Below are 27,960 nucleotides of genomic sequence, written 5' to 3'. Positions count from 1 at the left end.
GAACAAAAAGACATTTTTGGCACAAGAACAAATGGGGATAAAGTAGCCTTTATTGTAGTAGCTGTTAAGCTGGAAATGAGGTTTCCCGAAAACCATCCAAGTTGCAAGGTCATGGAAACAAAAGAGAAAATAAGTTTTAACCATAATTTTGAAGTGCTTTTGAAAACTCTGCTTACTGCCTGTCTGCATCTCTTAAGTAACTGAATACTTTAAATGTCTGACCACTTACTAGTGGAAAACTTAGGGAAACAGATTTTTGTTATTTAAGTATTCTTGAAAGCTATCATGTAAAGAAACACTRAAAATGTTCCTTCTATTAAGGATCCTGCTTCAAAACATCCAGAATCTTACACTTTTAAAGATGTCTAGTCTGCTGCAGAAACCTGTATTTCATTTCTGTACAAGTGTTTTCTTTAAGGAATTGAGATGATTAAGAAAAGAGTATATAATCCAATCTCAAACCCAGTATGCCATGACTCTGAAATTATTATGCATCTTTGGGAAATCACATGCTGTTTTGCTTGTGACTACTTTATGCATAGACCAGGCATAATAGTATTTACTGTTTTAGCATGTTCTAAAATAAAGCATCTTCCTAACAGTGGAAACTAAAGTTGATTCCTTGAATTGTTGCTTGGCGTATATTTATTACTCCGAAGAGTTACATTTCCTGCTATTACAAATTCTTCTTTTTTTTCTTGAACTTGTTCTTTTTTCTTTCGCTTCTGTTTAGTATGCATGAGATGGATTCTGAAAATTGAGTTATATGAATTTGTAATGTGATTCACTTCCAAATAGGTCATTTTTCCAGCATTCATTACAGAATACACCCTACAGTAAAGTGCTTTTAATTTGCATGATTATAAAATATTACTTTATGTAAAAAGTTAATAAAACTGAGCAAAATAGTCAGCAAGTATCTCCTGGTGTTTTAATGGGCCGTGTAGACAATTTGTTTTAGAAGAAAGTCACCAGATCTGCAGTTTCCTACAGTTTTGCTTATTAGGAAACTGGAAACATTGCTGAGTAATTACAACATTCCAGCAGGCTGGAAAGACGATGCAAAATAGGGTATATTTGCAGAAAGGATCCAGTTGGGACTGTAGCTATAGATGATCCTTGAACTGTTCCTGCGTGGCTCCCAGCTATGGCTGAGCAGATTCTGGGCACTGTGGGAAGCCGGTGGAGGCTCCTCATATGAACATGCCTCACCACATGATGTAAATATATCTGCAAATGTGTAAATATATATGATATGATGTGAATATATAATTTGCAGCTGAGAAGGGAGCTAACACTTAGCCAAATGATTTTTTGGGAGAAGCATGAAGATACTCCCTGTTCTTGTGCAATTCTGAACTTTATGTGCAAACCTGAGGGATGGACATGCAAAAAGTGTCCAGAGATGTACAGACTGCATGAAGTAGCAGCTGTGTGCCTTGGAAATCTGGTCCAGTGCTGCCTGTGGAACTCTGCTGCATTTAATTAAGTTTAACCTAAATATTCCTGTGACTTATTCATGAGTTTGTTCTTTCTGCTTTTCTCCCATGCTCCTAGAGCTTGGAGAGGGGATGTTCACAAACAGGAGAGAACTGAGTCTTGGGGAGAAAGCTGGTATCTCAGAGCAGTTGATACCCTTGGGAAAAGCAGACAAGCTTTGAGCTCAGACTCCCTAATCAAGACTGTGACCCTGAAGCTTATCTTTTTTTTTTTTTTTTTTTAAAGACTTCACCTGGTCTAATATGGACAGTGCTTCCCCAGTGGAAGAGGCATAGTTACAGACTGAGAAGGCAGCTGAAGGGACTCGCACAACAGTGGCAATGCATCTGTTTAAGCTCTTTATTCTTGTGGCACTTTCTTCCTTGCCTTGGGAGCCCTTCTGTAGTTGTCCTGGGCTTGTGCAGAGCAGGTTTTAGCGGGCTCTGCAGAGCACAGCTCACTCTGCAGACCTGCGTCCTGCTGCCTGTGTGGGCACGTGGGCTTTGCACAGGTAGGATGAATTCCCCCCAGCTCTTGTGCATCCAGGCCTGAATAAGGCCATAGTCACATGGCAACTTCTTTTCAAATGCTTTCAGCGTTTTGATTATTGGCTGACAACTGGAGGAGGTGTGGGTGGCAGGAGAGTGGCTGCTGAACATCTGATGACACTGGTTGCTGTCGTGGCTGTCAGCAGTGGTGGCACTGAAGTGGTTGAATACATGAGTGGTGCTTGTTGAGCTGCACCTTCCTGAGTGACTTAAAATGATGGAAAACCTGCAGCCGTGCTAGCAGCTGCTCTTGTTCCCTTTGCTGTGAGCATGAGGATATTTGTTTCCCCCTAGAAGTAGCCCAGCTAGACATTGGCTATTCAATGAGCAAGTGCCAAGAATATCAAGAAAGTAAGCAAAATTGTGGGGTTCAACAGGACAGCTCAGGCAGGCAAGAGGACTTTGGTGCTTTGACAATGAGATTGAAGTGATTTAGGAGCCTGAAAATGTTCCTGTTAAAGCAAATTCAGATCCGGGAAGGAGTTCTCCAGACCGAAAGGTGGGCATCTCTTTTGGACCATGTGCTTCTGAGACCCATGCCCTTAGACAAAGAAAGAGGATGCAGGAGGGCAGAACCAGCACTAACAGAGTCCAGGGATGTGCGACTAAAGCGTATTACTTGCCAAGCTGGTTTCAAAGCCACATTTCATATAGCCCCAGGCTGTCCCATGCTTACTGAAGAAAGAGCATTGCACAGTGTAGCAGGTAGCTCCAGAGCAGCCTAGGCACAAAGGAGTGTCTTTGTACCCCGTTACTGAGATTTTCTAGGAGGACACCCGAGGGCCATGCGGTGAAGCAGTGCTCAGTTCATATGCTGCGTGTATGCCACTGGGAGATGCGATCCCTTCGGCAGCAACCCTTGCACCAGGGATGTGTGTGGTGCGAGCTGCATGGAGGGCCTGGCCCTGCTGAAGGGAAGGGACCTCATGCCCAGGCTCGCCCTCGGGGCTTGCGCTGGGTGAACCACCAAGGAGCTGTRCTCCAGTCACTGCTGGGTAATTGAATCCAAACCTACCATCTCCCTCCTGTAACAGGAAATGAGATGGATGCTTTTTCCATCTGCAGCTACACCAATTCACTTAAGCTTCCTCTAGCTGCCCTGTAATGTGCACAAAAAAGCAACACCCTGTAGTCCAAACCTTAAACCCCATCAACAGTGTTTTCTGGAGCTCTGATACATTTTTTCATATGTCCTGCTAGACTCTTCCATGTCCTAATTGATCTTAACACTTTTTCTGATTTTCCCCTATATTTTCTCTTAACTTCTGCCTGCTTTAGCTGCTGATTTAAATGAAACTTTGCATAGCAGAAGCACTCTGATAATGAGGTGCTGTATAGACAGGGAGTACACAGCCAAGCAGAAATATCTAATATCATAACCCACTGCTTTGTGGCTGCCTCATTTCTGCAAATCCCTGTTGCTGTCCAAGGGAGAAATGACTTGATCAAATACCGCGGCAGTAGCTTGATGCTGTACGCAGCCTGTCCGGGCAAGTGCTGGAAGCCAGGAGGGACGGAGGCATGGCAGTATCTCTTCTACAAGTGCAAAAAGCCTGGCCAGGGAAGCAAAACCCCACCAGTGGGTTTAGTTGCCTCCCTTTGCTCCCGCTTGTGTGATGGCAGCTCTGGCTTGCTCCAGGCTACTGGGGCTGACAAGGTTTTTCAAGGATTAAAATAACTTCTGATGGGAAGGAACCACTATTTTGTGAGCAGGTAGAAAGGCAAGGCAGGAGAGGGATATAATAAAGTAGGTAATGAGCTTTATCTTTCCAGTTAAGAGGGGAGGGAGTGTTTCAGTACCATCCTGTAAGCATGCTGTCTGCTAAGTCTTGAGGTAGATTCTGATCCAAAACTTCTTCGCCTTTGGCTCGGGAGGTGCTCTAGCCTGCTGCACGTACCCAGGGTACCTTCAAGTTAAATGCTGCATAGGAACTCATGTAGGGTATCTGTTACCTTTTCTTATGCTCTTCATCCTCCAAGCTACTTACATATTGGCCCAAAAGAGTGCATGATTAAATTTGAAACACGAGGAGTCTCGCCTAAGTCAGTGGTTRAGGTAGGTATGTGCATATGTAAGTATGTGTTGGGAGAGTTGAGCGACATTTTCTAGTGGGRCAGAACTTGATTGCCTGGTGGCACTAATGTCTGTTCTTCTTTGCATCACAGCAGTGAGCAAAATGAATACTGATTTTTGTTTTATTTTACATCACAATTAGTATCTTTCCAGTGTGCTAGTAAAACTGTCTCTTGAAGTGAGCCTAGTGTCTGAAGGAAAAGGCAAGGAAATTGTATTTGATGGGGGCTTTTCATTCACTAAGTATTGCATTTGAATAAAGATGTTCCTGTTGAGCACCCTTTAAAGTGTGYGCCTCATCTACATGCGTTGGGTAGGCTACTCTTTCATTTGAAATATGACAGCCAGGCCTAAATTACCTACTTATAAGCTACAGATGTTAATTAAGGAGAAAGTAGCTAACTTGCTACACTTCACAGCCATCTTTCTTTGGAAAAAGTCTCCATTAATATTAGCACATTTGTGCCAAAATATACTAGCCTTCATTTTTTTGTTGCTTTTTAACTCACTTGTAGTAAATCTTGTTTCAGAATTCAGTAGAAAACATCATTTTGGCAAAAAGAGTGTAAACATCCATTATGGTTGGGAGACCAAGAGCTGCTGATGCATAGGCTTTAGTGCATAGTCTTTAARCTTGTTGGGTACTAGGTGGTCACCTGTGCTGCTGACTTGCAGACATGTGGGACACTTCCACAGTTGCCTTGATGTTGGACATCTTAATTTTTTTAGTATTGTTTTAAAACCAGATCTGTTTCCCCATGCGCCTTGGTGGACACTGTCTCTGGAGGGGTGACCACTGCAGAAATTACCAAAAAGTCATTGCAGAACCGTGKCAGAGGCATTGCATCGAACGCAAAGCATCTGTGCAGGGAGCGTGCAGCTAGCAGGGCAAGTGAAGCCATAAATGGCAACTCTTGCTGCCTGGGACATGTTTAGAAAAGACATTCATGCCTGTCTGGCAGCTCAGGCATTGTGGTCATTAGCGTGCTTGGTCTTTCAGAGACTACAGTACTGGTTTAGGGCAGAKGATAGGAAGAAATAGTCATCTAGTTTTAGTTCCCTAGGCTCCATGTTTTATTTTGCAGGTGTTTGCCATACAAAAGGTGCCTCTCCTGCATGGGTGTAAGGCTTGGTGGTGCTGTAGCCTGCTATGGTGTACTCTGATAGGTGCCAAAACATAAATGCCCTCATTCCTTGGGCAGATTTGGAGAGATCTCAGGGAGGTGAGAGGAGCTGGTTAAGCTCTGCATGATCTGTTCCTTTCTGGAGACCCTGAGTTGCCCGCTGTGGGCCTTCCTGTGRCATTGCTGAAGAGCCAGAGAAGTGAGAGGCTGTGCAGTGGGCCACAGCTCAGCTGACTGCCTGTGTTTTAAAATAATGGCAAAATATGCCAGACCAGATGCTATGTGTCTACATGAGGGTTTTGCATTGCATCGTTGCAGATATCTCTGGTCTGATCTCCTGGATGACAAATTCAGGTTAGATAAAAGTCTCTTTCATAATAAAACAACTTAAGGGAGAAACCTTCATCTTTAAAATCTTTAGATCAGACCTGGGTGCCTTTTGGAAAGCCATGCTATTGCARAAACGGCAGTTGCAGGGATTGTCAAGTGAAATTCGGTGGCTAAGAGCTTGTTTTCATGATCACGGTGGTCCCTTATGGCTTTACAGTCAATTAGTCCACAAAAGCTGTGTTACTGTAGCCCCTTTTCTTGCCAAACTGTGACSACCTCCTCCAGTACTGCAGATCTGGGGTTAACATCTGAATTGGCAAGGAAACATGTTCAATAATACATCAGTGAAGCTGGCGGTTTTAAGCAATACTCTTATATAAACYGGCCCTTTAGGACAGACACTAAGGGCTGGGTCACAGCTTTAATTATCTTCTTCCACAACAGAGTTTCAAACTCTGATCTCAGTGGTAACTTTAGTACCTAATTTTGGCCTTTTGAGAACAGATTTGCCTAACAAGAACTTCTAGCTTTTAACTGCTGTTAGTGGAAACTGGAAATGATGTGAGTGAAGAGCCTAATGCTGCATCCTGCTGAGTAAAGTTCAGGAGATGAATCCTTCAGGATACAGAAACCTCTAAATGTGACACTTTCACACAAGTCTCTTCATATTTAATGTGACCTAATGATGCAAAACAGACCAAAGCCTTAAGATCTATTTTTTATCTAGGAAATACAGACATTAACTTTTTTATTTGTGATTCATACATTCTGGTAATTTATAGGGCTGGCCAGAAAACTGAGGCACTTCCCCCCCCCCCAATTTTTTTTTTTCCAGTGAAAACCCAGTAAAAAGACTTTATTCCGTAGTGGCATAAAAACAAGAACTTTCTGAACTATTTACAGCACAGCCCTGGCACCTGGATTTCCTGGGGTTGAAGGCGTTGGAGATCTCTGTCAAGTCTCTGTACTGAAACAAGTCCATAAGAGACTTAAATATGGAGCTTATGTAGCCAGGCTGAGTGCTCTAATCGATGARCTATTGACTTTGTTAAAGTTGCTTGCTCTTACATTGTCTCCTGGGCCTGGGAAAAGGTGATTCAGGTCTGCTCAACAAATATGTTTTTCAGCTTTGGATGAACATTGTTTTTAATGGAAAAATATTTCACCTTTTTGTAACCGGCTCTAGTTATTATTAGAGAGTGAGTGCCATAATTTAGAGCCCTGATCAGATTTTGTTTGCTCGTGTATGGCTACAGGCTGCTCAAATAATTTTAGATTTTGTAGGACAAATTCCTTGTGCAAATTGGTGTTCTGCAGTCTCCATGGGTCTCCAAGGAACCCTGTGGGCTCTGGGAACAGTCTTTGTTTTTCTCTGTGCTAACACATGTCCCATGGGACTCATTTCTGAGACCAAGAGGAGGGTAGAATTGAAGAAAATACCTGTACTTATATCAATCACTTTTTAAAAAAAAAGGAGAAACAATTTAAGAAACTAGTGTATTGTAAGGGTGTCAAATGCAATTATTTGTCCAGTTAAAAGGCTAAAGCCACCACTTAGATATCCAGTCTAAGTGCAGACTGTCCATTAGCACAGTGTATACTGCAATTCCTTTCTTCCAAGAGTTTCATGAAATCGCTACTCGTCTGATTAAAGCAGGTAAAATAAGGGCAACCTTGTGGCTTTTCTGGTTTTGAGCTCATCAGTGCCTTTTCCTCGCCCCAATCAGTCTTCCAAACGTGGTTTGTAGGAATTGTCAAGATTGGCAATGTGACCAAAGAGTGGTTATTACTGCCACTTATCACTTCTTTGAACAGTGCATAGAGGCAAACATCCTTTTTCCGGCAGTGAGAGAAAGGGTCTGGGAGATGCTTCCAGTCACTTGACACTTTGCTCGTGTGTAAGAGCTGTACGAAACCACCAGACATCTGATACAGCTACATCTTTGTCTTTGCTGCTGACCCTGGGCATGTTCTCCTCCATGTCTGATGTTCTGTGGTGTGGAGGAGGAGATCATCTGCTGCTTCCACAATTTGCTTGTTGGTTTGAATGGCTTCGCCTTTATGCCCAACTGTTTTGTTCTCAGCCAAGAAGCCACAGCCTAAGGGTGGCTGTGCAAGTGCAAAGTCTTCGCTCATTCACACTGCTGATGTGTTGGGCTATGTGCTCTGCTCCGCTCGATCAGAGAAGGAGGTCTGACTGGCACTTATGCCAATATTTGTAAAATCACAGACAAGTTCCCAGTCTGTTGCATAGCCARGGAGAGGCTGCTCAGTCCCATGGACAGATGTGGCAGGAAGGGGCTGCAGCTTGGCAGATGGGGTGAGTTTTCCAGAAATARGGGTCTTCAGCTGCTGCTCCCCTCCATGTTCTCCAACATTTACTTTGTAGACTTGAATCTCTTGAAGCATGAAGCAGCCGTGTCCTGGAGTGCTGAACTGGGGCCACAATGGAGACTTCTCCTGCTTTGCGACTCTTCCAACTGGACAGCTGCTGTATCCTGTTGCAAATGTTCATGCACAAACATTGCATGAATGCAGGGCATGGTCAGGAGAGCTCCCACTGCCTGGGAAGTAAACGGGAAAAGAAGTGGTAGCAATGCTCTGGACATGGTATTTGCTGCAGCAGAGGGAGTGTGCTGCTTCCTGAATCTTCATTAAATTGTAGAAGCTTTTATTTTGGCACCCAAAGCAATTGGATTTTTGATGAATTTGAAAGATATTGATCCAGACTGACTTATTTTGCACTGTAGGTGCAGTATTTTATGTTTAACACTGTTTTGGTACAAGCAAGATTCTTCATGAATGCTTTAGACAGAATTGATTCTTAAAGTGAAAGTCACTTTTATTAATATATGCAGCTTTTTCTCAATTTGAATTTTTAATATATATTCATGAAGGGTCTCTGCGGTATTGTACAAGTAATGGTGTTTTATCTGTGCCTGCCACAAAGGCTTTTTTTAAAAAGCAGGCTTTTTACAACTTTCCTTGCAGATTTCCTTTTGCGCATTTTCGTGCTGCCAGTACAAATGCAAGCAACGCAGAAGCCCTTCTGCTTTGCTTTGCTTGGCTTGGCTTTTGATGCCGTACCCCCAAAGGGATGYGGTGACCCAGCTAGGCAGCAGTCAAACACACGTCTTTCCCCTGCTCCCAAATCTGCATGCCCTGTGCAGGGGGCYCTGAACGTTTCCCCAGGACTGTAGGGAATTCAGCGCGTGGGATGTCTTTGGTGTGCTCCCACACATGACTTCTACATGAATTTATTTGCCAAGAGTTTAATGCAATATTTCTCCTTGTTCAATAGACTCCAGAGAGGATGGGTGTCTGACCCCAGCTAACGTAGCCCTTCTCGGTGAAGTACCTATTTCCATGCTTTCTGAATTTCCAGAAATGGCGCTTTGTGTGTTATTCAGCGTGGAACTGATAGCAGTTGTCTGCGGGCTGGCCAGCAGCTGTGGCTCTTGCCCTGGCTGCTGCTCAGCCTACATGCAAGCCCACGGGTTTGCTGAGAAAAGGTACSGAAGCATGCTTAGAATGAAAATATCCTTATTGGGGTTTTTATTGGAGTCAYGCCTTAAATGTCTGCAGAGGCCTGAATTTAATTACTTTAAGTCCCTTAGGACAATATATTTGGGGAAAACTATAGTTAAAATACAATGTTAATGTTAAAAAAACAATTCAAAGGAAGGATTGTTGCTGTATCTTCTGTAATTGTTCTTGTATTTATCTCAGCTGGGACTGGAACTGAAACTTCCATTTTCAGGGTTTATGGACCTAGATTAAACTGTATGTGAACTCTGCTTTTTTTCAGGGCAAAGGATTTATTCTTTTTGGTGGTTCTGGCTGAGCATTAGGTGATACCCAAGAACCTGGATTGATTTTTGCATGGATTTTGCCCATGTGATTCTGGAACGCAAGGCGAATTGGAGGTGGCATGAATGTTACGAATCAAAGCAGCACCGAGCACATTAGCTGGGTGCAAGCAGCAGGGCTCAGCGTTCCCAGGCTGCTGCGAGCAAATGCAGTGTCCAGGGTTGATACCCTCCCCTCCCCGGAAACACTATTAGAATCAGTCACTACTACTTACACCTTTGCTTTATGCTTTGTGCTGCTTCTGATATGTTTTTAGGTGTGTAGATCTTGGTAGGTCTTAGCTCCAAATGGCAGCTTTCGCTCTTGTCTGACAGAGGCTTGCTAGTTTGGGAACAGTCCCATGTCCCTCCGGAGGAGGACGGGGAGCAGGCTGGGGTGCAGCTACAGGTTCAGTTGGGCTCTTCCTGTGTGACTGTAGCATTTGATAACTGCTGTCTGACAAAACAAATATGCTCCTCTGGGATTTCCAGGCCTTTGTGGAAGGTATACGGGTTTGCAATGAGCAATGGAGCACATCTTTGAGTACCATGCTCTGCTTGCACAGTRAGGAAGAGCACACGTCTGTGAGAAGAGCTGTCAAAATATCATGGGAGATAAATCTGGATCTGGATGTAGGCTTGGAAATTTGGGTTGGGATCACCCACTCAGCTTTTGAAGTGCTTGTTGCAGTGCTTACTCCATAGTGAGCCTTTTTATTTTCTTTCTGGTGTTACGATGAGGTACTAGATTTTGAATTACGGCGTATGTGCACAGTCTGGGGAGGTTCATTGCAATGGCTGGCATGTGTCTGGGATGATTCTCCAACCTGAAGCATGTGGAAAAAGCTGTTTTCCAAGAGCTTTGCAAAGACGTTTGCAGGGAGAAGGCTGCAAGCTGCGGGCACAGTACTGCTGCCATCTCCCCCTCACCGCTGGGCAATGCTCTCTACTATGCTGCAACTGTCCCTTATTCCAGAGAGTTTAGACCCAATCCTCAAAAAGGGTTTGGTGCTTTGCTTCCTGGAGACCCCCTGAGGCATTCAGGTCTCCAGCTCGCTAGCGCTAATGGGAGAGGAGATACAAGATGGGAAACGGGGACCTGAGACGGGATGGAGCAGGGGCGCATGCGTGTCCCGTTGCAGCTCGCCTTCGCCGCCGGTGCGGGGGAATCGCCACCTCTCCCAGCGTGGCTTGCGCAGTGTGGGGGGTTGAGACAGCAACTGTGGCTGACAGCTTGTCCTATTAAAAACCTTACTGTAGCAAAATAGTACTGGCCAAATGTTTGCACAACAGCTATGTGCGAGTGAGCGCTGGGAACCTGACAAGTTAAGAAATTGAAAACATGAGAGGGGAAAAATATTTTTCTTTTTTTCTTGGACATAAACTGGGAGAGAATATAGTTTGCTATGGCTTTCCTGGGCAGTTCCCTGCAGCATCTTGCATCTCTTTGGGTGATGCCCGCTCTGGACTCGCATCCGTATGGGATTTCTGTTTGCATCTGAGCAAAGCGCATCCCTGGGTAAGCAAGCCACTGCAGGCAGCTCTGAGACAGGGCAGATCCTTAGGATGTTCAAATGTCCYGCACAGAAGTTAGGAATAAATCTTTGCAAGTTCAGATGTGTATTTAAGTTTGAAGTGTGTAATGTTGAGTAGTTCTAGAGAGATCTGGGCTATTTTTTGGAAGAAACTGAGAGATTTCACTGAGACTAAGACAGACATTTCAAACTGAATACTCTTTGATCAGCAAACTGAATACGCTTTGATAAGCAAACAATATTCTTTGCTTTCTCTGGAAAAGCAAAGAAACAAAAGACCAGACTTGGATTGCCAGGTCAGCTGAAGCGCTTTATCTTTTTTTCTTATTGCCAGAGAAAAATGGGCTGATTTAGCAGCGATGGACATGTGGTAGCAGTTGATGTGCCGAGGCTCCGTTCTGCTGCCTCGGTGGAAGCAGAGAGAAGGGTGCTGAAGGCGCTTGGGGAAGGTGAGGGGCAGGAAGGCTCAAGCAAATGGTAATTTCCTCTCCTAAAGAAAAGAGCAGAAGAGCTGTTGGAGAACAGGTCTGGAGGAAGAAACCCTCTTGTCATTGTTAGCAGGGAGGTGGGAAACTGTTTTTGCCAGAATATCCCAGGTGCAAAAGGGAGGAGGGACCATAATGGCCCCATGGTGCCTGTTATCCTGCTGCTGGGCTAAGCCCATCACATGCCCCTCAGCTGTCCAGGGCTACATTGACATTTCAGATATTTGGCCTTGAAGGGCTGAAGAGAACTTCAGCTTTAATGACTTCATGCGGATCAAATGTGGTATGAGCAGGCTGACTTCCTCAAAGACAGATCACCTTCAACAGCTCCGGCATGCCTGGGTGCAACTGTTCAGATCTGAAGGGAGTCCCTGGATAATGGTTATAACTGGCAAAAATAGGGACCGATGGTGGCTCCTTCCCCAAGAGTTCGTGTTGTGTATGACAACTCCTAGCATGGCTTTTTTTCTGCATGGTCCCCCACCTTCAGGGGTCTGTTGGATGGAGGAGGAGAAAGCCACAGAAATCGGATCCACCCACCCTCCTGAAGGCTGTAAGGAAACCTGTTCATTGCCGTGTGGGCAGCCTTTCGGATAGCCAGGTTTAGCACTGAGCACGCAGGGATGCCTGTCTCTAGGGAGGTCTTATGGGGATAATGAACTCCGCAAGCAGAAGGGCTCCCGTTTGTTAGTGTTCTTCCACTAAACCTATGGAAAATTCATGTTTGGCACCTCAAGAGGGTGTATTTGCCCAGAGACCAGCTGGCTGGAGGTGCTGGTGTGAAGGCACTTCAGTGCAGTCCTTTGAAGCAAGGGGAGCTGCAGTGTTTCCAGGGGGGAGCTAAAAGAGCTGCCTTTACTTTGAATCCCAGAGAAAGAAAGGCAGAAAAGCTGTCACGTTCTTGTATCTCACCAGAGCAGTTCGACTAGCTAAGGGGCCCTTATTTCTGCTCACTTCATTTCCCTACTGTAGTTTGAAATATCATTTATCCCTCATTTTGAAGATTGCCAGCCAAGATAAACATTTTGCAACAAATTCTTCCACAGGCGCTACCTGCAGTAACGAATTTCCAGCGCCGACTTTCTCCGATTGCTTTGCAGATGGTGAATACAATTGATAGTCTTGAGTACCAGAAATAAATGAGGAGGAAACAAAGCCTGAATGAGAGAATAATGGGTCTTTGAATTCTTGCAAGCACGTGTGTGGGTGTTGCAGATTATGTTCGAGGATGTTGTAGACGGGTGTGGGGGGGTAGATTACAAGATCCTATTTTCAGAAAATAGGACAACCTGCCAAAACAGGTGGTTTTTTGCTTGTTTGTTCACTGCATCCTACTAAGAAAGTGGAGAAATACTAACTCCCATTCAGAAATTTGAGGCAAGTTTGTCTGTTATTTATTAATCCAGGCACTGATCAAAGCCCAGAAGAGGAAATCTGAGTCTGTTCATCAGTAATACCTATGTATATACTTACTGTTAACTGTATGGTCTTTTGGTTTCAAGGCGAAGCACATGCTTGTGTGCATTGCTAGAGAAGGATATTTCCTGAATCAAAAGAGGTTAGATGAATTAATGGGGGACAGTTTCATGGTGGTTATTTAACACAATGTTTGCGAGTCTGTAAATCTGTGAGCGCTGGTGCCTGGGATGGTGGGACACGGAGGGGATCGCTGTGTACGCGCTCTGTTCCTGTGTCTGCTGGCGGAGATGGGACACGTGACAAGACGGGCCCTTGGTGTGCTCAGCTCTGACCATTCCTGTGCTCCTGGGTCGTCGGGGGGCTTTGCCAGTCAAAAGGAGAGGGACCAAAATTAAAAGCAAATCGTGTTTTGAATATTGTAATAAGGAGCTCCAGGAGGTAAAGGCAAGGTCACATTTACACAGAGAGCACAACTTCTGCTCCCAGAGTAGCTACAGCAGCTGTAGCCTTTGTTCGGCGTGTCTGGCTTTGTGTGTTGTTTTCAGAGTACGGGCAATTAGTGTCTGAAAACGAAACTGTTCTTTGCAATTGCGGAACAATGCAGAAATCCTTTTCTTCCTTCGAAACATTCCTGCCCTCTTTTGATCTTGTCAAGCTAAACAATACAGCTGTCTTGTCATCGTATTTCCCACAGCAGCGGAAGGCTTGCCAAGTGGTAGAAGAAATCTCACAAGCCTTTAATTGCTGCAACTTCATCAGTGTAACGCCTTTGGACTCGCTTCAGGCTTGTATGAATTTGAGGAAATTCAGAACTGGAAAGTCTGGCAGTGGCTGCTGCTCTTAATGAAGTGGCCCAGCAGGCCCAGGGCATTGGGTCGCTAGCGATGAGCAGCGAGGCTGACTGTAATGCTGCTGCACGGAGGGTGGTGTGTAAGGTCCTATTCTTAAGTCATCAATTTTATTTCTGAGTTAATAACAGTGCTTAGCAGTGCACAAGGCAAAAAGCTCTGTCACACTTCATTTCTTGAGGAATACTTGTGTATACTTGGTGAGAGGCGGGAGGTTTTTAATTTTCCCCCTAATCAGTTAAATGCATTACTGAAGTGATCCTTATGTGCATTGTCCATCAATCGGTGAAAATCACTTCTGGCAATACAGCCCAACAGTATTGCTCATATGTTAATGAAGTGCAGAGGGCATGATTGCAAGGAGTCATTCTCAGGGGTCCTGACTTCATTTAGGAAATGGAGAGGCAAAGATGAAATCCAGGGAGTGTTGCCAGAGATAGAAAAGCAGCAGAAGGAAGATGTTGGTCAAGGATGATTTGAAGAAAAAGGTGGGTTGTAAAGAATGGGAGATAAGAGAAGATGAAAGAAGAGGTGAGAGGAAATAAGAGGCAAGCCAGGTAGAATTACATCAAAAGTGGGAGGCGGAGGTAGAGGAAGTGAATTTCTTGTGAGTCATCCCCAAGTAATCCTGCCCCCAGAAGGACTGAGTCAGCAACAGATTTGTGGAAGAATCAGAGCTTTCTCTGAGATGCCATTACAGATCAAAGAGGGTTGGTTTTGATTAGTAAAACTGGACTTTCCTTCACTGATCCTACCCTACTTTAAAGAAAGTTTTCGAATGCATCTCAAAGTCAGCACTCAAACCAGCCCAGGGCTTGGCTCACCTCTTCCCTGCCCCTTTCTGCTCTTCCTGGGTCTGAGTTGCTGCCTATTTTAGAGCCCTTTGCATGACTGAGATCTCAACTGCTTGGGCAAAGGTGAGGTGGCCACAAGAGGCACCAGTTGCTACCAGGTCCTTGTAGAGGCTAGAGAAACTTAAAAAGAAAAGCTAGTGAATAAAAATAATGTGATGGAAGAAGGCTTGTGTGATCATAATGTATCTGGTATCCCTGGAAGATGCTTGGCCAGAAAAGCACTGCTGAGAGGATGCGTGAGTTAAATGTTAATATAATGTATGAATACTTTTTCTGGCTCATTGGGATGCAGAACTGAGATGCAGTCAGGAGAATAAGTGATAGAAAAGGAAAGTGGCCTCAGTTACTTTGTGTTTTGAAAAGGTTGGCAGCACCCTGCATGTTGTTGGTGATTAGATTAGATGGGGTTATGGTGGCTGACACCAGCCTGAGGTGTGAGGGGTGGGCAGCAATGCCAGGTCTCAAACTTAAATATTCATTAAGTTATTTCACCTTTGGCATGTGCAGGAGTTTGAGCAAATGCTTACACCATGCATTGCCCTGTGGGCTATTTCAGGACTTTGGGAGGGGGAAAATAAAAGCCTAAAGACCTGTTTAATGTGATAAAATACAGGCAGCATTGCCTTGCTCTTCTTTCCCAAAGTGATTGTATTATCTTTAATGTAGCTCACCTGGTTCCACAGTGCTTGCAAAAGTAATGTGAGAACCAGAGCAATTCTGTAAAGTCTATTTGCAGTGTGAGAGATAACATAAAACTGTGCAGCTCCCATCATCACAGCAAACCCCAGCTTTCCCACAAGAGGACAGAGCGTTCTCACTCCCCTTTGCTGGAGAAGCAGATATTGCACTCCACACTGAGGCCATGAAAAAGTAACTGTGGTACTAGAGCGTGGCATGTCAAACAACAGACATGGTTAAGTATTTAAGATCCAAAAAATGCTGCTTAGGCATTTGGTGATTTGAGAGGGGGAAAAAGTGCTCAACCCCGGACACTTTCCTGTTGAGTTGTTAAGTCTGGGCTGATGGACAGGCCGTGGGTCTGCAAGTGGATGAGAGTCACTGCATCCTTCTGGATGCATCCTCCAGGCTGTGGAACTGGAAGGACAGGCACTAGGAAATCCTTTCTTTCCCCCCTTTTTTTTTCTTTAGGAAAGGACAATAAGCCCTGATGAAAAGTGTTTGCCCACTGATGCCAGGAAGCTTTGAAACCAAGTCAGGAAACTGTCTGATTATGTTCAGAAGCATTAGCCTCTCTTGTGTTCAGGTTTCATCAGACTTGGCTGTGGTCGTGTAGGAGAGAAGAGTCAGTTGCTGCTCATCTCCCGAACGCTGCAATCCAAGCAGACACATTTCGTGTTTTAATCCCACCAATGCTATAGCGGCAGAAGCTCAGAGAAGAAAGTGCCTAAGGCCAATAGCTGATGTTATGCATCAGCCGCTGATGAAAAGGTTCTGCCTACACACTGGGATACATTTAGTTTGCACCAGAAAAAGCAAAAAGTCAAGCAATCTTCCAATGTCCATTAATCCATCTTGTGTGATTTCTACTGCGGGTACTTTGTTTTCCTCTAGGGACCTAACTTTTTATTTAGTCATATATTCATGGCTGCTGCCTCCATTGACTTGCTGTTCCACACATTAATTACCCTCGAGCAGAGGAATGTCTCCCAGAGGGCCTTGTCCTTTCTCAGCACCAGATCATAATTTTTTTTAATTGCTTTTAATTGCTGCCGTTAACTTTCTGCTGGTTTTGTCCCTTCCGCTCTCTCTGCACAGAGCACAACAATGTGGTCCTTAACAGCTCCTGCCTGCCCCTCGTCCCCCCTGAGGCTCGCCTGGACCATGCAGCAGGACCAGCCAAAGGACCCCACCAGGGAACCCTTTTCTCTTTCTGAAGCAGAACTTACAGTTGTTAGAGTGAAAAAGGGCCTGGCAGGAGCTGCCAGGCAGAACCACAAATCTATTAGCTTGGTTGCTGATCGCAAGCAGTGTGTGAGCACAAGGTTAAAAGTTTGTGACTGTTTAAACCAAGGCATGCCTTTCTTTGCCCCAACTGGTGTATTTCTGCTACAGCTCCGTCTTAAAGCCTTTGCTGTAGAAGCCCTATATAGCTCACAGCACCACGTGCTAATGTCAGCAGGTAGCTGTGCACTAAGCAAGTTTACACAAAGAAGTCCAAGTTTTGAACTTCCAAACGCAGGTATCCCATGGCTTTAATAAGGATACGACCTGTTTTTTGCCTTCTTGCTTGTAACAATTTGAGAATCAGATCATATTTTGTGTTATCCTTTTTCAGTTGTTGCCATGGCAAAACCCCAGAGAAGAAAAGAATTGTGCCAAACCACTGGCACATCAACTTTTCTCTGAGATTGATTAAAGGAGTGATTAAAAGATGTAATTAGGCTCTCAGTTCTCACCTAGACTTGCACAAAAGTAACCTTGTGTGTATGAGCAGCTCTGAAGAGCACAGCCCACAAGACTGCTTACAGGGCCTGTTTTTTGTGCAGGAGATCAATGCACTTCAGGAATGAGATGGGACAACAGAACAAATGTAACTCTATATTTAGGTAACGGTTTTCTATTACTGTGCTTCAGCTTCTCCTCTTTGGGATGTTTTCCAGGTTGCACCAGGTGAATTTTGATGCTCCCACTTGCGAAGGCAAGCGCCGAGAAAAGCTCTCCTTAATAGGGGACTTCTCCTCCTCGGCAGAGTTCTTCGTCACCATCGCAGTCTTCGCCTTCCTCTACTCGCTGGCTGCCACCGTCGTTTATATCTTCTTCCAGAACAAGTACCGTGAAAACAACAGAGGRCCTCTAATTGTAAGTGTGCCTTTTCTGTACTTAACAGTGACTTAAGCTTCCAGCGTCAATAGTAGAGGAGCCTATACGGTCCCTGAAGGTAGAGTTTAGCTCCTGTCTAATGTGGAGCTTCCTGCTTGCCTGCTGCTGCCAGCTSTGGGGTGATGTTCCCGCGAGCACAGCTGGGGGCCGGCAGGTTTGGGGCCGGAGCCGCGAGTCCACAGCGGCGGGCAGGAAGGGGAGAGGCATTTGCATCGCGGTGAGCGAAACGATGCCCCGGACCCAAGGGAGGTCGCGTGTTGCTAGTTAATGCTGGCGGTAGCCAAACAGTTTTGCCACTGCGGTTCGGAAAGGCTGCCGTGGAGAATTGTATGACAGCTCTCGTCCTGAGCTCCCAGCCCGTTTGTGTCTCCACACTGGTCCATGAGCTTCCTCACCTTCCAGTTGTCATGACACGTAGCCCTCAGGCTGCTTGTGCCTTTCCTTTTCTTTTGATTGATTCCTAAAAGTTCGTGATAAAAAGCAACTCCTGTTATCTATGCATTTTCTTATAAATCAAGGCTGTAAAACCTGTCGGAGTTTTGTTCTGCGTTTCCACTAGCTGCTAGAGCATCATGAATCATGATGCTCCCCTTGGTCTTGCTAGATAAGGGCAGCATGTTGAACCCCAGATGCACTTAAGCTCAGTTAGGTCTACAAATATGTAGGTTTGTAGGGTTGCATCACACTCTCCCTTCCATGGCAAACTCTCCACTCCTACGAAAATAAGGTTACACTAGAGTAAAGGAAATATTACTTTAAAGTATTGCTGTGAAGAGAGCAATTCAAAGGGGGGAAGGTTAGCGAGGACTGACCTAAGGAAAAATGTTAGTTCTGGATTTCAGAAAATCTAAAGTTTAGGAGTGACAGAAACCAGGCATTTGGCTGAGACCTGTACTGTAAATAACTGAAAGCCACCAATAAATAACAGCAGAAAAACATATTAGGAAAATAAATCACCAGTGCAGAAGGTCTGTACCTGTTAAAAGAAATAGCTACAGTAACAGTAAGTGAAAGATAAAAAAGTAGGAAGGTAATCTTAGCATCATCAGGTTTTGAAGGAAAGATTTTCCTGCTGCAAGGGATTTTTATTTAAAATTGTATCATTTGAAAACTGATAAATTGATACAGAAGTAAAAATTTTCATTCCACATTAAAGGAAATAAAACTTCAGCATTTGGGGGTTTGGGGGATCTTTCTTCTCTCCCTGGAAAATGATGGGGAAAGGAGAGGAGATCTTCACAGAAAAAGGAGTGGTAGAATAGGCGAGATAAAGGGGTTCCTGCAGAAGCAGTAAATAAATGAAGTGCCTTGCTTCTGCATGATTCAGTTGGCATCAAGTAATAACTCATTTCAAACTGTCTCATCAAAGGATTAGTTGCAGAGATCTGCCATTTTAATTTTCTCGTGGAAAATAATTCTTTTTCTGACCAACCATGTTAYCCTGCGAAATAATAGAAGAAAAAATACCAGGAGAAATAATACAAATATGTCAGGTTATGATGTGAATGTTTGCGATTATCTAGGACTCTCCTGACAATACTGCTGCAGTCCTGTTTCTTGTAGGACACACGCTGCAATCCGTTATAGCATCAACGTGGCATTAATTTAATTTGTTCTGTGTAATGGACTGTAATTGAATCTACAGGTTAAATTTAATGGGTGTCTGTTACTAAAGCCATTCTTTGCAATTTCCCAGTCTTTAAACCAAAGCTAAATTACCTTATTTGCTCTGGATATAAAGACGCTTCTGTTTGTCCTACAGCAAAGCAGCTCCTGCCAGTGTGTTGGGAGGTGGCTTAGGGCTGTGCTGGGTTTAAGCCTGCCAGGAGGGCAGCCCCACCTGCCAGCTCTGCTTTTTTTGGAAAAAAAGACACTTAAAAAAAGATTGTCCAGGCAGTAAGGAGTGCCAATGCATATCAAATTACAGCAGACCTGACTGAATGCAGAATATATGATTATAAAGAATTTAATAAGCAGTTGGTCACAAGAAACTCACAGAGAAAATTTCAGCCAAAAATGATTCAAGTTTACACTGTTTGTACAAATATAGAGAAACCCACTTGTTTGTGTCGATCTTAGCTAAACATAATTTTTACTATGGAACAATATTTTAAGGTTTGGTGTTAAATAAGACATAATGGCAAGGAAATATTTCCAGTAAGAGAAGCCATTAAGGCTTCTGCAGCTGTTTTGGTAGCACCAGCATGTTTTATTCAGTGAGCCATGTCTTGCTGAAGTTGCATGCCAGCTTTTGGGGATTAGCACTCGAGACCCCCAAACTCATCTGTCTCACCTATTTCAGATCTATATATTTTCAGGTGTGTGCAAGCAGGGATTAGCCAGCCCTGTTTAGTTCTGTGCTTAAACTTGAGGGGGTCTGGGAAAGGTGTTTCCATTTATCTCTGRATCAGGGAAATATGGAAGACAATATTCACAGTCAATACGTATACCTGTCACTTGGACTTCTTACTCCTGTCTTTAATTTCTTTATGTGGACTCACACCCTCTGGCAGTGAGTTGTCTTTGGAAAGCTGTAGATTGTCTATGAAAAAGCACATACATTCATGTATAAGTATATATCACTATTAATGTTCCAATCAATTAATAGAAAAGCACAAATTAACAAAGATTGTTTAATAAAAAATAAGATTTAAGCTTATGATTTAATATAAATTGCATATAACAATTTAGCCAGTAAAAGTGACTGACATAACCCTGAAAGAAGTATTTCATTTTTATAGTGATTACTTGATAATCTGATTATTACACTGCATAAAGATGCTTACATGTTAGAAGATGAGAGCTTTCCTTTGCATCTCGAGTCCTGTGAATAATTACACTGAGCAGAAAGGCACTGGTACTTTACGTAGGCTGCGTACCAAGTGAGTTCAAGTGAACGCCTTGTTCTCTCCTCGGAGGTGTCTTTGGTTATACATATCTTATTTCCTCCCCTCTGTCTTACTGTCTAGAAAACAACACAAGATTCCCACAAAGACAGAGGAAAGGGATAAGGAGCTGTCTAAGTCCATAAAGCAAAGACAGCATCTTTTTCAGTTAAAAAAAAAAAAAAAAAAAAAAAACTTTGGATAACCTGAAGAACTCTTTGCATTTCAAAGAGCTATTTCAACCCACTTGCGTCATCTCCTTTTTGAAGCCATGGTGACCTTGCTGTACACGCTGGTGCCTCCCAATGGGCTCCACGCCTCTCTGCYAGAAACAAGCTTGCAAGGCCATAAACCGTAGCTAAAAGTGTGCGATTCTTTCAAAGCTTCATCCTGCAGAAAATCTGGGGTGGGACCTCGCTCAAAACGCGAGGCGAGTGAAGCGCCGGAGGTGCCCGCTTCCCTACCCCTGGGGTGGACGCCCTCTCCTGTGGGGTCGGTGGCCCCGCTTGCGAGAGGCACAGGCGACGTTTGGAAAGATGACGCCCGTCTTGCTGCTGAAAAAGAGGGGAAATGTCATTGCGAGGGGCGGTTGGCCACCTGTAGTGCCYTGCCGCTGGCCGCTTTCCGGGGCTGCGGGCCCCGTCGGCGCGGTGCTGCTGGTCTTTCTAAGCTGGTCGTGACAGTGGAAGCAATCCCTTTCCGTGCTGTGCCCCTGGTTGGGAAAGGGAAGCTCCCCTATCCCCGAACCGCTGCGTGCTGCGAGCGAAACCTTCCGGCAGCGCGGCCGGCTCAGAGGCGCTCGTGCTGGCAAGGTTTATAAGCTTTGGCGTTTGAGGAGCGGCTCCCTTGCACGCTGTAAGCGTGGAAGAGGGAGAGTCTGGCGAACAAAAAGGCTTTGTAGCGTGAGCATTAATGGCTGGAAACGTTTGTGGAGAGGCGCTGAAAGCCCCTGCTGGAAATAWGATAACGGGCCAGCGGCTCCTGCTAGGTGAGGGAAAGCATCCAGTGAGCGTGGCAGGGCTGTCGAGGCCGGAGGGGTGTCCTGCTGAAGTTTTGCATGTTTTCCAGTGCCGAGGTGAAGCCCAGGGCACCCAGAGCACCTGAGAGGACACACGTGGTACTGACAGCTCCAAGCAGATGAAGCATGCACTGCCTTCAGGCCCTTTTGGCTGGCTGAGATTGCGCTGGGCAGTGGGGCACCCAAAACTGCTCTTGGGAGACTGAAGGGGCCATGCTTAACTGCCCCAGCAAAGACATGAATTTAGCAAAAGTTAGTGGTTTGATAGCAAAGAGAAATGTTTCAGTTGTTATGAAAGGAAAAGGAGCATTCACAGTTCCATCCTAAAACATGTAGCACATGAAATTCTTCCAATTAGACATTTTTGGCTGACTCAATAACACCAAGTTTCAACTTGAAAAAAGCAGCAAGAATTTTTTTGCTATGCATACTTCACCAAGCTCTAAAAACTCTTGTCTTGGATATTCAGTATATTTTAAATTTTGATTTCGGCTTTCTCTTACATGTTGCTATTTTGCCTCCTTCCCAAAGGCACCTGTAAGCAAACCAAGGCATCTCAACTGAGATCTGAAAAAGAAACTTTGCAATTAGGAGTGCAGTGTAACCATACAACAATGCGCACTGAAGAGATCTGTAGACATCATTTCAAGAGAGCAACTACAAAAATTACTTTGTTCCGAAGGAGGGGAAAAAAAACATGCTATGCGGATATTAAACATTCAAATGCAAGATTTGTTTTAGTATGCAGGCACTCTGGCTTTAATTACCAAGGAGAAATTCCCCAGATAGACATTAAGCCACAGAACAGCTTAGCTTGAAATTCACTTTTATTTTCAGCATGTCATTATCTTGTAACTCTGTTCCACCCAGAGCTGTGAAAATGTTCAGCCAGAAATCTAAACCCACTTGAAAACAAGAGAGGTTCAAGTTCCAGCCAAAGCTTGAGGGTTAGCAAAGATTCAAAATAAAYGAGAAGACGCAAGGTTGCTCTAGCCATGTATTTTGCTCTGTGCATAGTGCCATTTCTTTCTTGGGAAAGAAGGAGATGGAAGAAATCCTCAAAGAGCCTGAATCCAGGCCTGTAAGCTTGATGAAAAAATTCTTACGTTTCAGTAGCCTTTTGGTCCAATCTTTTTGACAAGCTGTTGGCCTTGTAACCTCCTTGGGGGAGTGGTTGTGTCCTGGCTTTTGGAGAGGGAGAATGGTTTCTCTTCCAAGTCCCTCTGTCCAATATTTCCCCTTTGAACTGTCTCCTGCACCCAGCCAGACTTTGTCCCCAGAATTAGAGTTTCCAGGAGCTCCTGTGTGAAAGGGCTGCAGGGCTCCCCTGCAGTAGGTGGGACCTTTCTGTGGGTTTCCTTGAGACTTGGATCTGCTCTCAAATAGGGGAATTAGTGGCACAGAGGCAGAATGCTGTGCGGTTGGGCTTGCATGGACACACTGGTGCAGGGGAGGAGAGCAAGTCAGCCCTGTCCCATAGGGGATAGGGTGGAGTGGAGGAGACAAGACTTGAGAAATAGCATGTCTGAAATATGTAGTCCCTTTAAAGGAYCGGCCCCTCAGCTGCGCAGTACTATTAGATGTCTCCAGTAGCACTTGTTAGCCCAAGACACAAGCTACCAGCAGTTAGTGAGGGACTTGTGCAGGTTGCAGTAATTTGTGCCAAAAGTTAGGCAAATTCCTCATCAAGATGGATCAGGAACTGCATTACCAAGCGTGTTGAAATCAGCTCAGGTTTCTTCATTTGCWCTCAAATACCCAGGTCCTAGGGTCCCTCCCTGCCTGTTCTGGAGTCATTTCAAGTGAATTTGCTCCATCAAAGAGATTTGCCTTCACCAGCTTAGAGCAGAAGGGTGTGTGTTTGCTCCAACGTGGCTGATGACAGCATGAGCCTGCAATTTTTGGACTATGACAAATTCTTCCAGTTGCAGCACTGAGGTCAGTGTGTGCTACCTGGAGATGCTGGTAACTGCTCACAAATGGTGCTTGAGGAAAGGCAGGGTTTAGCCTGCTGCCGGATGGATTGCGAGCTTAATAGCAGGTCTGAAAATCCTCTGTTGTTGTCACCTGCTTGATGAACTTTGCTCACTTTTAAGCTTTTCCTTTTTTAGTAAGTTTAATCTCCTGTATTGTGTTAGTTTTGCTCAATTTATCTGTTTGCCTCAAATTTCTACCTGCTGTCATTTATTTATTTTGCTGTTATTGTCAGAGGCGCTGACTTCACCGCTTGATTTAGCTTGCAGTGTGTTGCAGTCTGGCTCTGTTGAGAAAGTCTCAATCTTTTTCAAAACGTGTTCCCCAAACCTCTGGTGTGTCCCAGTCCCAGCGTCAGTGGAAACCTACGTGCAAGCTTGGTGCTCAGGTCCCAAGCCTCTTAGCAAATAAGAAGCATGTATCATCATAATACTCAGTTTAGAGACTATCCGACATTTCTACCAGCTGGAATTTCTAGGAAAATATTTACTATTAAACTGTTGCCTCTAGGAGTTCACTTTGCATTCGGTTACTGCCGGAACTTTTAACATACGATAATTTCTTTTGCTGGAAATCTTCCTGAAACTAAAATGTACTCTGGGCTATATGCCTCTGCCTACACTGAGTCTCTTTGGGTGTTAAGATAGTTGCCAGTTCCTGGACTTTGCAGCACACTCTTCCAGAGAGCCCGTTGGGATAGCATGAAGTGAGGTGAGGGTAAATCAAAGCCCCATGGCAGACACAAGCCTGCAGAAAATAAATGGTGGCACTGTCCAAAGGGAAGGAGCTGTCTTTCAGTATAGTGTCCAAGCACAGTTAGTTTAATCTCATCTGTGTGAGCGGAGAAATCCTTTGTTCGCTCCTCGCAACGAGGCTGGCTTGTTGACTCGCGTCTTCCATTGCAAAAAAGGCATGTGGCCCCGCTCGCGCAGTGCTGCGCAGGGCTCCTTCCCCCAACGTCAGGTGTGTTCATAGACGAGAATCAGGTTTCCCAGGGACCACTTATYTCTTTGGCTGGCAACCCAACGCACCGTGTTCTTCACGAACGTTTTCTCTTCCTTTTACGTACCCCTTTACTTTGTAAGGGGAAAGGGTGAGCGAGAGGAAGCAGCCTCCAYGGGAGATGGGATATCAAGACACAGTGATGCAGTCAGTGGTATGTTAGACTTTGGCACCTCTACCATCTGTTGTGGGCTGACAGATGGGATGAAATATGACAGTAGAAAGGCTCTTCTGTTTTAGGAAGACACAAGAAAGCTTGAAAAATCACACTTCCTCCCTCCTTTCCCCCCAAACCCACACAACAACGGTGTCATTTGGCCACTTGTTCTGGCCGAGACAAGGAGAAGTTTCTGCATGTGCATGCTCCTGACAGTCTTTCAAAGGAAAAGTGAGCAGAGTGGTTCAGAGTAGAGATACTCGGAGTTGTTAGATCCTCGAGGTAGTGCCACGCGTTCTCCCCGGGTTTCACATGGATGGGAGCTAGAAGTGAATTACCGGGGCAGAGGAGAGCTGAGGAGTCTCTGGGCTTGGCAAGTCTTTCTGTTTGTTTGTTCACTCCTGATAATTAGCGGTTGCGCAGTTCGTGCTACAGGGACATTTGAACTTACCTATAGCTTGTGAGAAAACTTCTCATCTGGTAGCTGGGGATTAGCCAGTTTTGGGCTCTGCCAGAGGCACTGCTGCTGATGGAAGTGCTTTCTAACAGAAACCCGTGCTGGCTGCGGGTAGGAGCGCCCCGGGCAAGGGTTGGCCTTCAGGAGGGCTCATCACCTTCCCAGGCATCTAAACAACATCTAAAATTGCTCCCAATGCAGTAGCCAGGCACCACGGATGGCCAGATTTCAAGGCAGCTCAGCACTCGGTACCGTCTGGTCTCGGGGCCGGAGGTCCAAATGAGCACCGCAGGGCTCTGCCCATTTCGGCTCGTTAAGCCCTTCTGCAAACTATCATTGCAGGTTATGACAGTAACCACGACCTGTCAGGAAATAACGAGCTCTTGTTTTTTCTCTCCCCTGATGCAAGGTTTCAGTTTTCTGGTGATTTTTGATGTTTTTCTTCCCAGTGGACACARCAGTATAATGCTCCTAACTAATTTGTCTTTTAGGATTTCATTGTGACAGTGGTCTTCTCCTTCTTGTGGCTAGTGGGCTCATCCGCTTGGGCCAAGGGACTGTCGGATGTAAAGATTGCAACGGATCCAGATGAAGTGCTATTACTGATGTCAGCCTGCAAACATCAGTCCAACAAATGCTTGCCTGTCCGCAGTCCTGTTATGTCGAGCCTAAACACTTCGGTTGTAAGTGAATTTGATTGCTACTTTCCACTGTTACCTTGCAAATGTATTTTCATCTCCTTGGACCTGTGTATTGACCTAAATCAGCTGGTATAAACCAGCTAGCTGATATGTTTTAGCTGGAATTACCTACGATCTTGCTGCAGCCTGACTCACAGCAACCATTTAGCCAGGTGCAGCTGCAGGATGAATGGGATGGCTTGGGATTAGTAGAAAGCAGAGTGTCTTTTCAAGTGCCCTGATTGGCCTGTTTACTTATAATTTACACCACAGAGCTTTTGAAAAGGATTCTGTGTTCTCCTTAAGGAAGAAAAGATTGTCGCACGTGTTTCTTGTGACCTAAAAAGTGAACCTTTTTTTGAAAATAAAAAGGAAAATGTTTTGATAATTTCAATGCTGGTTCATTTTTTGTTCCTGAGCAGGAAGTTTGTCAATAGTTAGCATTTATTCTGAAAAGTGCGGGTTTGCCAATCAGTGCTTTGCAATGGGAAAAACAGTAGCAAAAATTGCCCAGTGTTGAGGGGGGTGAAAGCAGTGACATTTCTCCCCTTAAAGAAGGAAAAAAGGTTAAAAAGACTTGTTCACTCGGCAGCCTACACCCCCTCCGTTCCTTTGCCACTTGATGTCCCTTTGGGTGTCCAGTCACCTAATAAATTTTGAAATGTTGCCCAGGGGATTTTTGCAGATGTTTTTGAGGACGTATGTGGTTGCACTCCCAGGGCAATGAAACTTGGGTGACTTTTCTCCATTGAGCATTTTTCTCCTCGGAGATGCCAGCAGGCTTCACCTGGGCCAGGAKATGTGCTTTTACTGTTCATGGCCCGTGGTCATTGTAGTCCTGTCTAACTTCAGCCATCATCTTGGCTTCTTCTGTGGTCAGCTGAGGAGGATTTTCACCTCCAGGACCCGACTGAGCACACCTCCGTGAGCCACGGCTCTGCAGGTGGTAGCTCACCCTCCGGCGTCACTAGTCTCCATGCTTTGGTAGTGACAACCCAGCCAGCGGTTCGGTGACGCGCTGCTTTTTATCTCATCCAGGTCTTTGGATTCTTGAACTTTATCCTCTGGGCAGGCAACATTTGGTTCGTCTTTAAGGAGACGGGTTGGCATTCGTCGGGCCAGAGGCACCCCGCAGGCGCCATGGAGAAGCAGTCCAGCAGCTACAGCCAGGGCGGCTACAACCAGGACAGCTACGGTCCCACGAGCGGCTACAGCCAGCCCGGCACCTACGGCCAGGTGGGTGAGTACAGCCAGCAGCAGGGCTACGGCCAGAGCGGGCCGACCTCCTTTGCTAACCAAATCTAGCACAGCCCTCGCACGTAGAGAGGTTCACAGGTCTCAGTTTGAGTGGCGGCAGGTTTTTCGGGAGTCTAAATCAATACTACAACGCGGTGTTTCATGTCAGCCGAAGATCTAGCGGTGCCTCCTGAGGTGGCGGGAAGGTGGCCGGTGTGCCGGAGGTGGCATTTCGTCCCCACCTAGCCCGGTGCATCAGACGTGCTCGTCACAGGTGGTGACCTGGAGTCGGTGTTGTAGTATGTACTGTAGAGATAACCTTATGGTAGTTCTGTATGTGTTACGATGGTAGAAGCATTTTGTAGCCTCAAGTCTGTAGTATCTAATATGCATAGGATAATTGGATTTCCTTCTGCATTTTGGTGAAAAACAACAGTGTTTTGCTATTATTTCTACAGATTATATATCCATGCATGTAACATTGCTCCTAAATTTTCAAAACTGCCTGTCTGTGACTCTTCTGAGCATTYGTTTTGATTATATCTTTTGTTTCAGAAGATTTTACTATTATTTCAATTAACCAAGTCATCCGTAATTTAGTGCATGGATAAGCAGTTTCATACTACCAAATGTTTGGACTGTGTAAATGGAACTTCTCAACTTCTGCCACTACACTTTGTTAAATGTATGTTTAAAAGAAGTATGCATCTTTTATATATTTTGCAGAGTTGAATATATGGCTTACCCAAGTTCTGAATGCTTTGTAACTAAAATGTTTTTCCTTGAAATGGCATTCAGTAGTATATATGGTACCTGACTGATGTTTATTCCATTTAACTAAGCTAAGTATTCATTCTATAAATCACTATTTCTATGGATGTTTTGTGAATCTTTTAATGTGAGCTGTGAAGAATAAGGACCAAGTAACTGTGTTATATGTTTACAAAGGTATATATTTAACTAAAATAACAGAGGTGCAGATATCAGTACACAAAACCATGTGAAAATGCCCCGTTGCTTAATACAGCAAAACAGGAAAAATGCATATATTGTTAATATTCCTTTATGCCCTCTCATAAAAAAAAAAAAAAAAGTCTTTCTATCCGTGCTGTTTAAAAATCGTCAGATATCCCTCTGTCCCATCACTGTTCTGAGCGCTAGCTTGG

General features: G+C 44.8%; 1 protein-coding gene across 1 annotated transcript in view; it reads left to right on the top strand.

Annotated features, from left to right (window-relative positions):
- SYNPR (synaptoporin) overlaps positions 1 to 26,863 on the top strand; it is a 107,992-nt gene extending 81,129 nt beyond the window's left edge. The window contains exons 4-6 of the mRNA XM_026075012.1: positions 17,166 to 17,364; positions 25,370 to 25,561; positions 26,597 to 26,863. Of these exons, the coding sequence (XP_025930797.1) occupies positions 17,166 to 17,364; positions 25,370 to 25,561; positions 26,597 to 26,863 (658 nt within the window). The remainder of the gene's footprint in view (positions 1 to 17,165; positions 17,365 to 25,369; positions 25,562 to 26,596) is intronic.
- The last annotated feature ends 1,097 nt before the right edge of the window (positions 26,864 to 27,960 follow it).

Source organism: Apteryx rowi, unplaced genomic scaffold (assembly GCF_003343035.1).
Source record: "Apteryx rowi isolate R43461 unplaced genomic scaffold, aptRow1 scaffold_4, whole genome shotgun sequence".
NCBI lineage: Eukaryota > Metazoa > Chordata > Aves > Apterygiformes > Apterygidae > Apteryx > Apteryx rowi.
The sequence above is the reverse complement of the archived record's forward strand: the minus strand, read 5'-3'. Positions and strand labels throughout refer to the sequence as shown.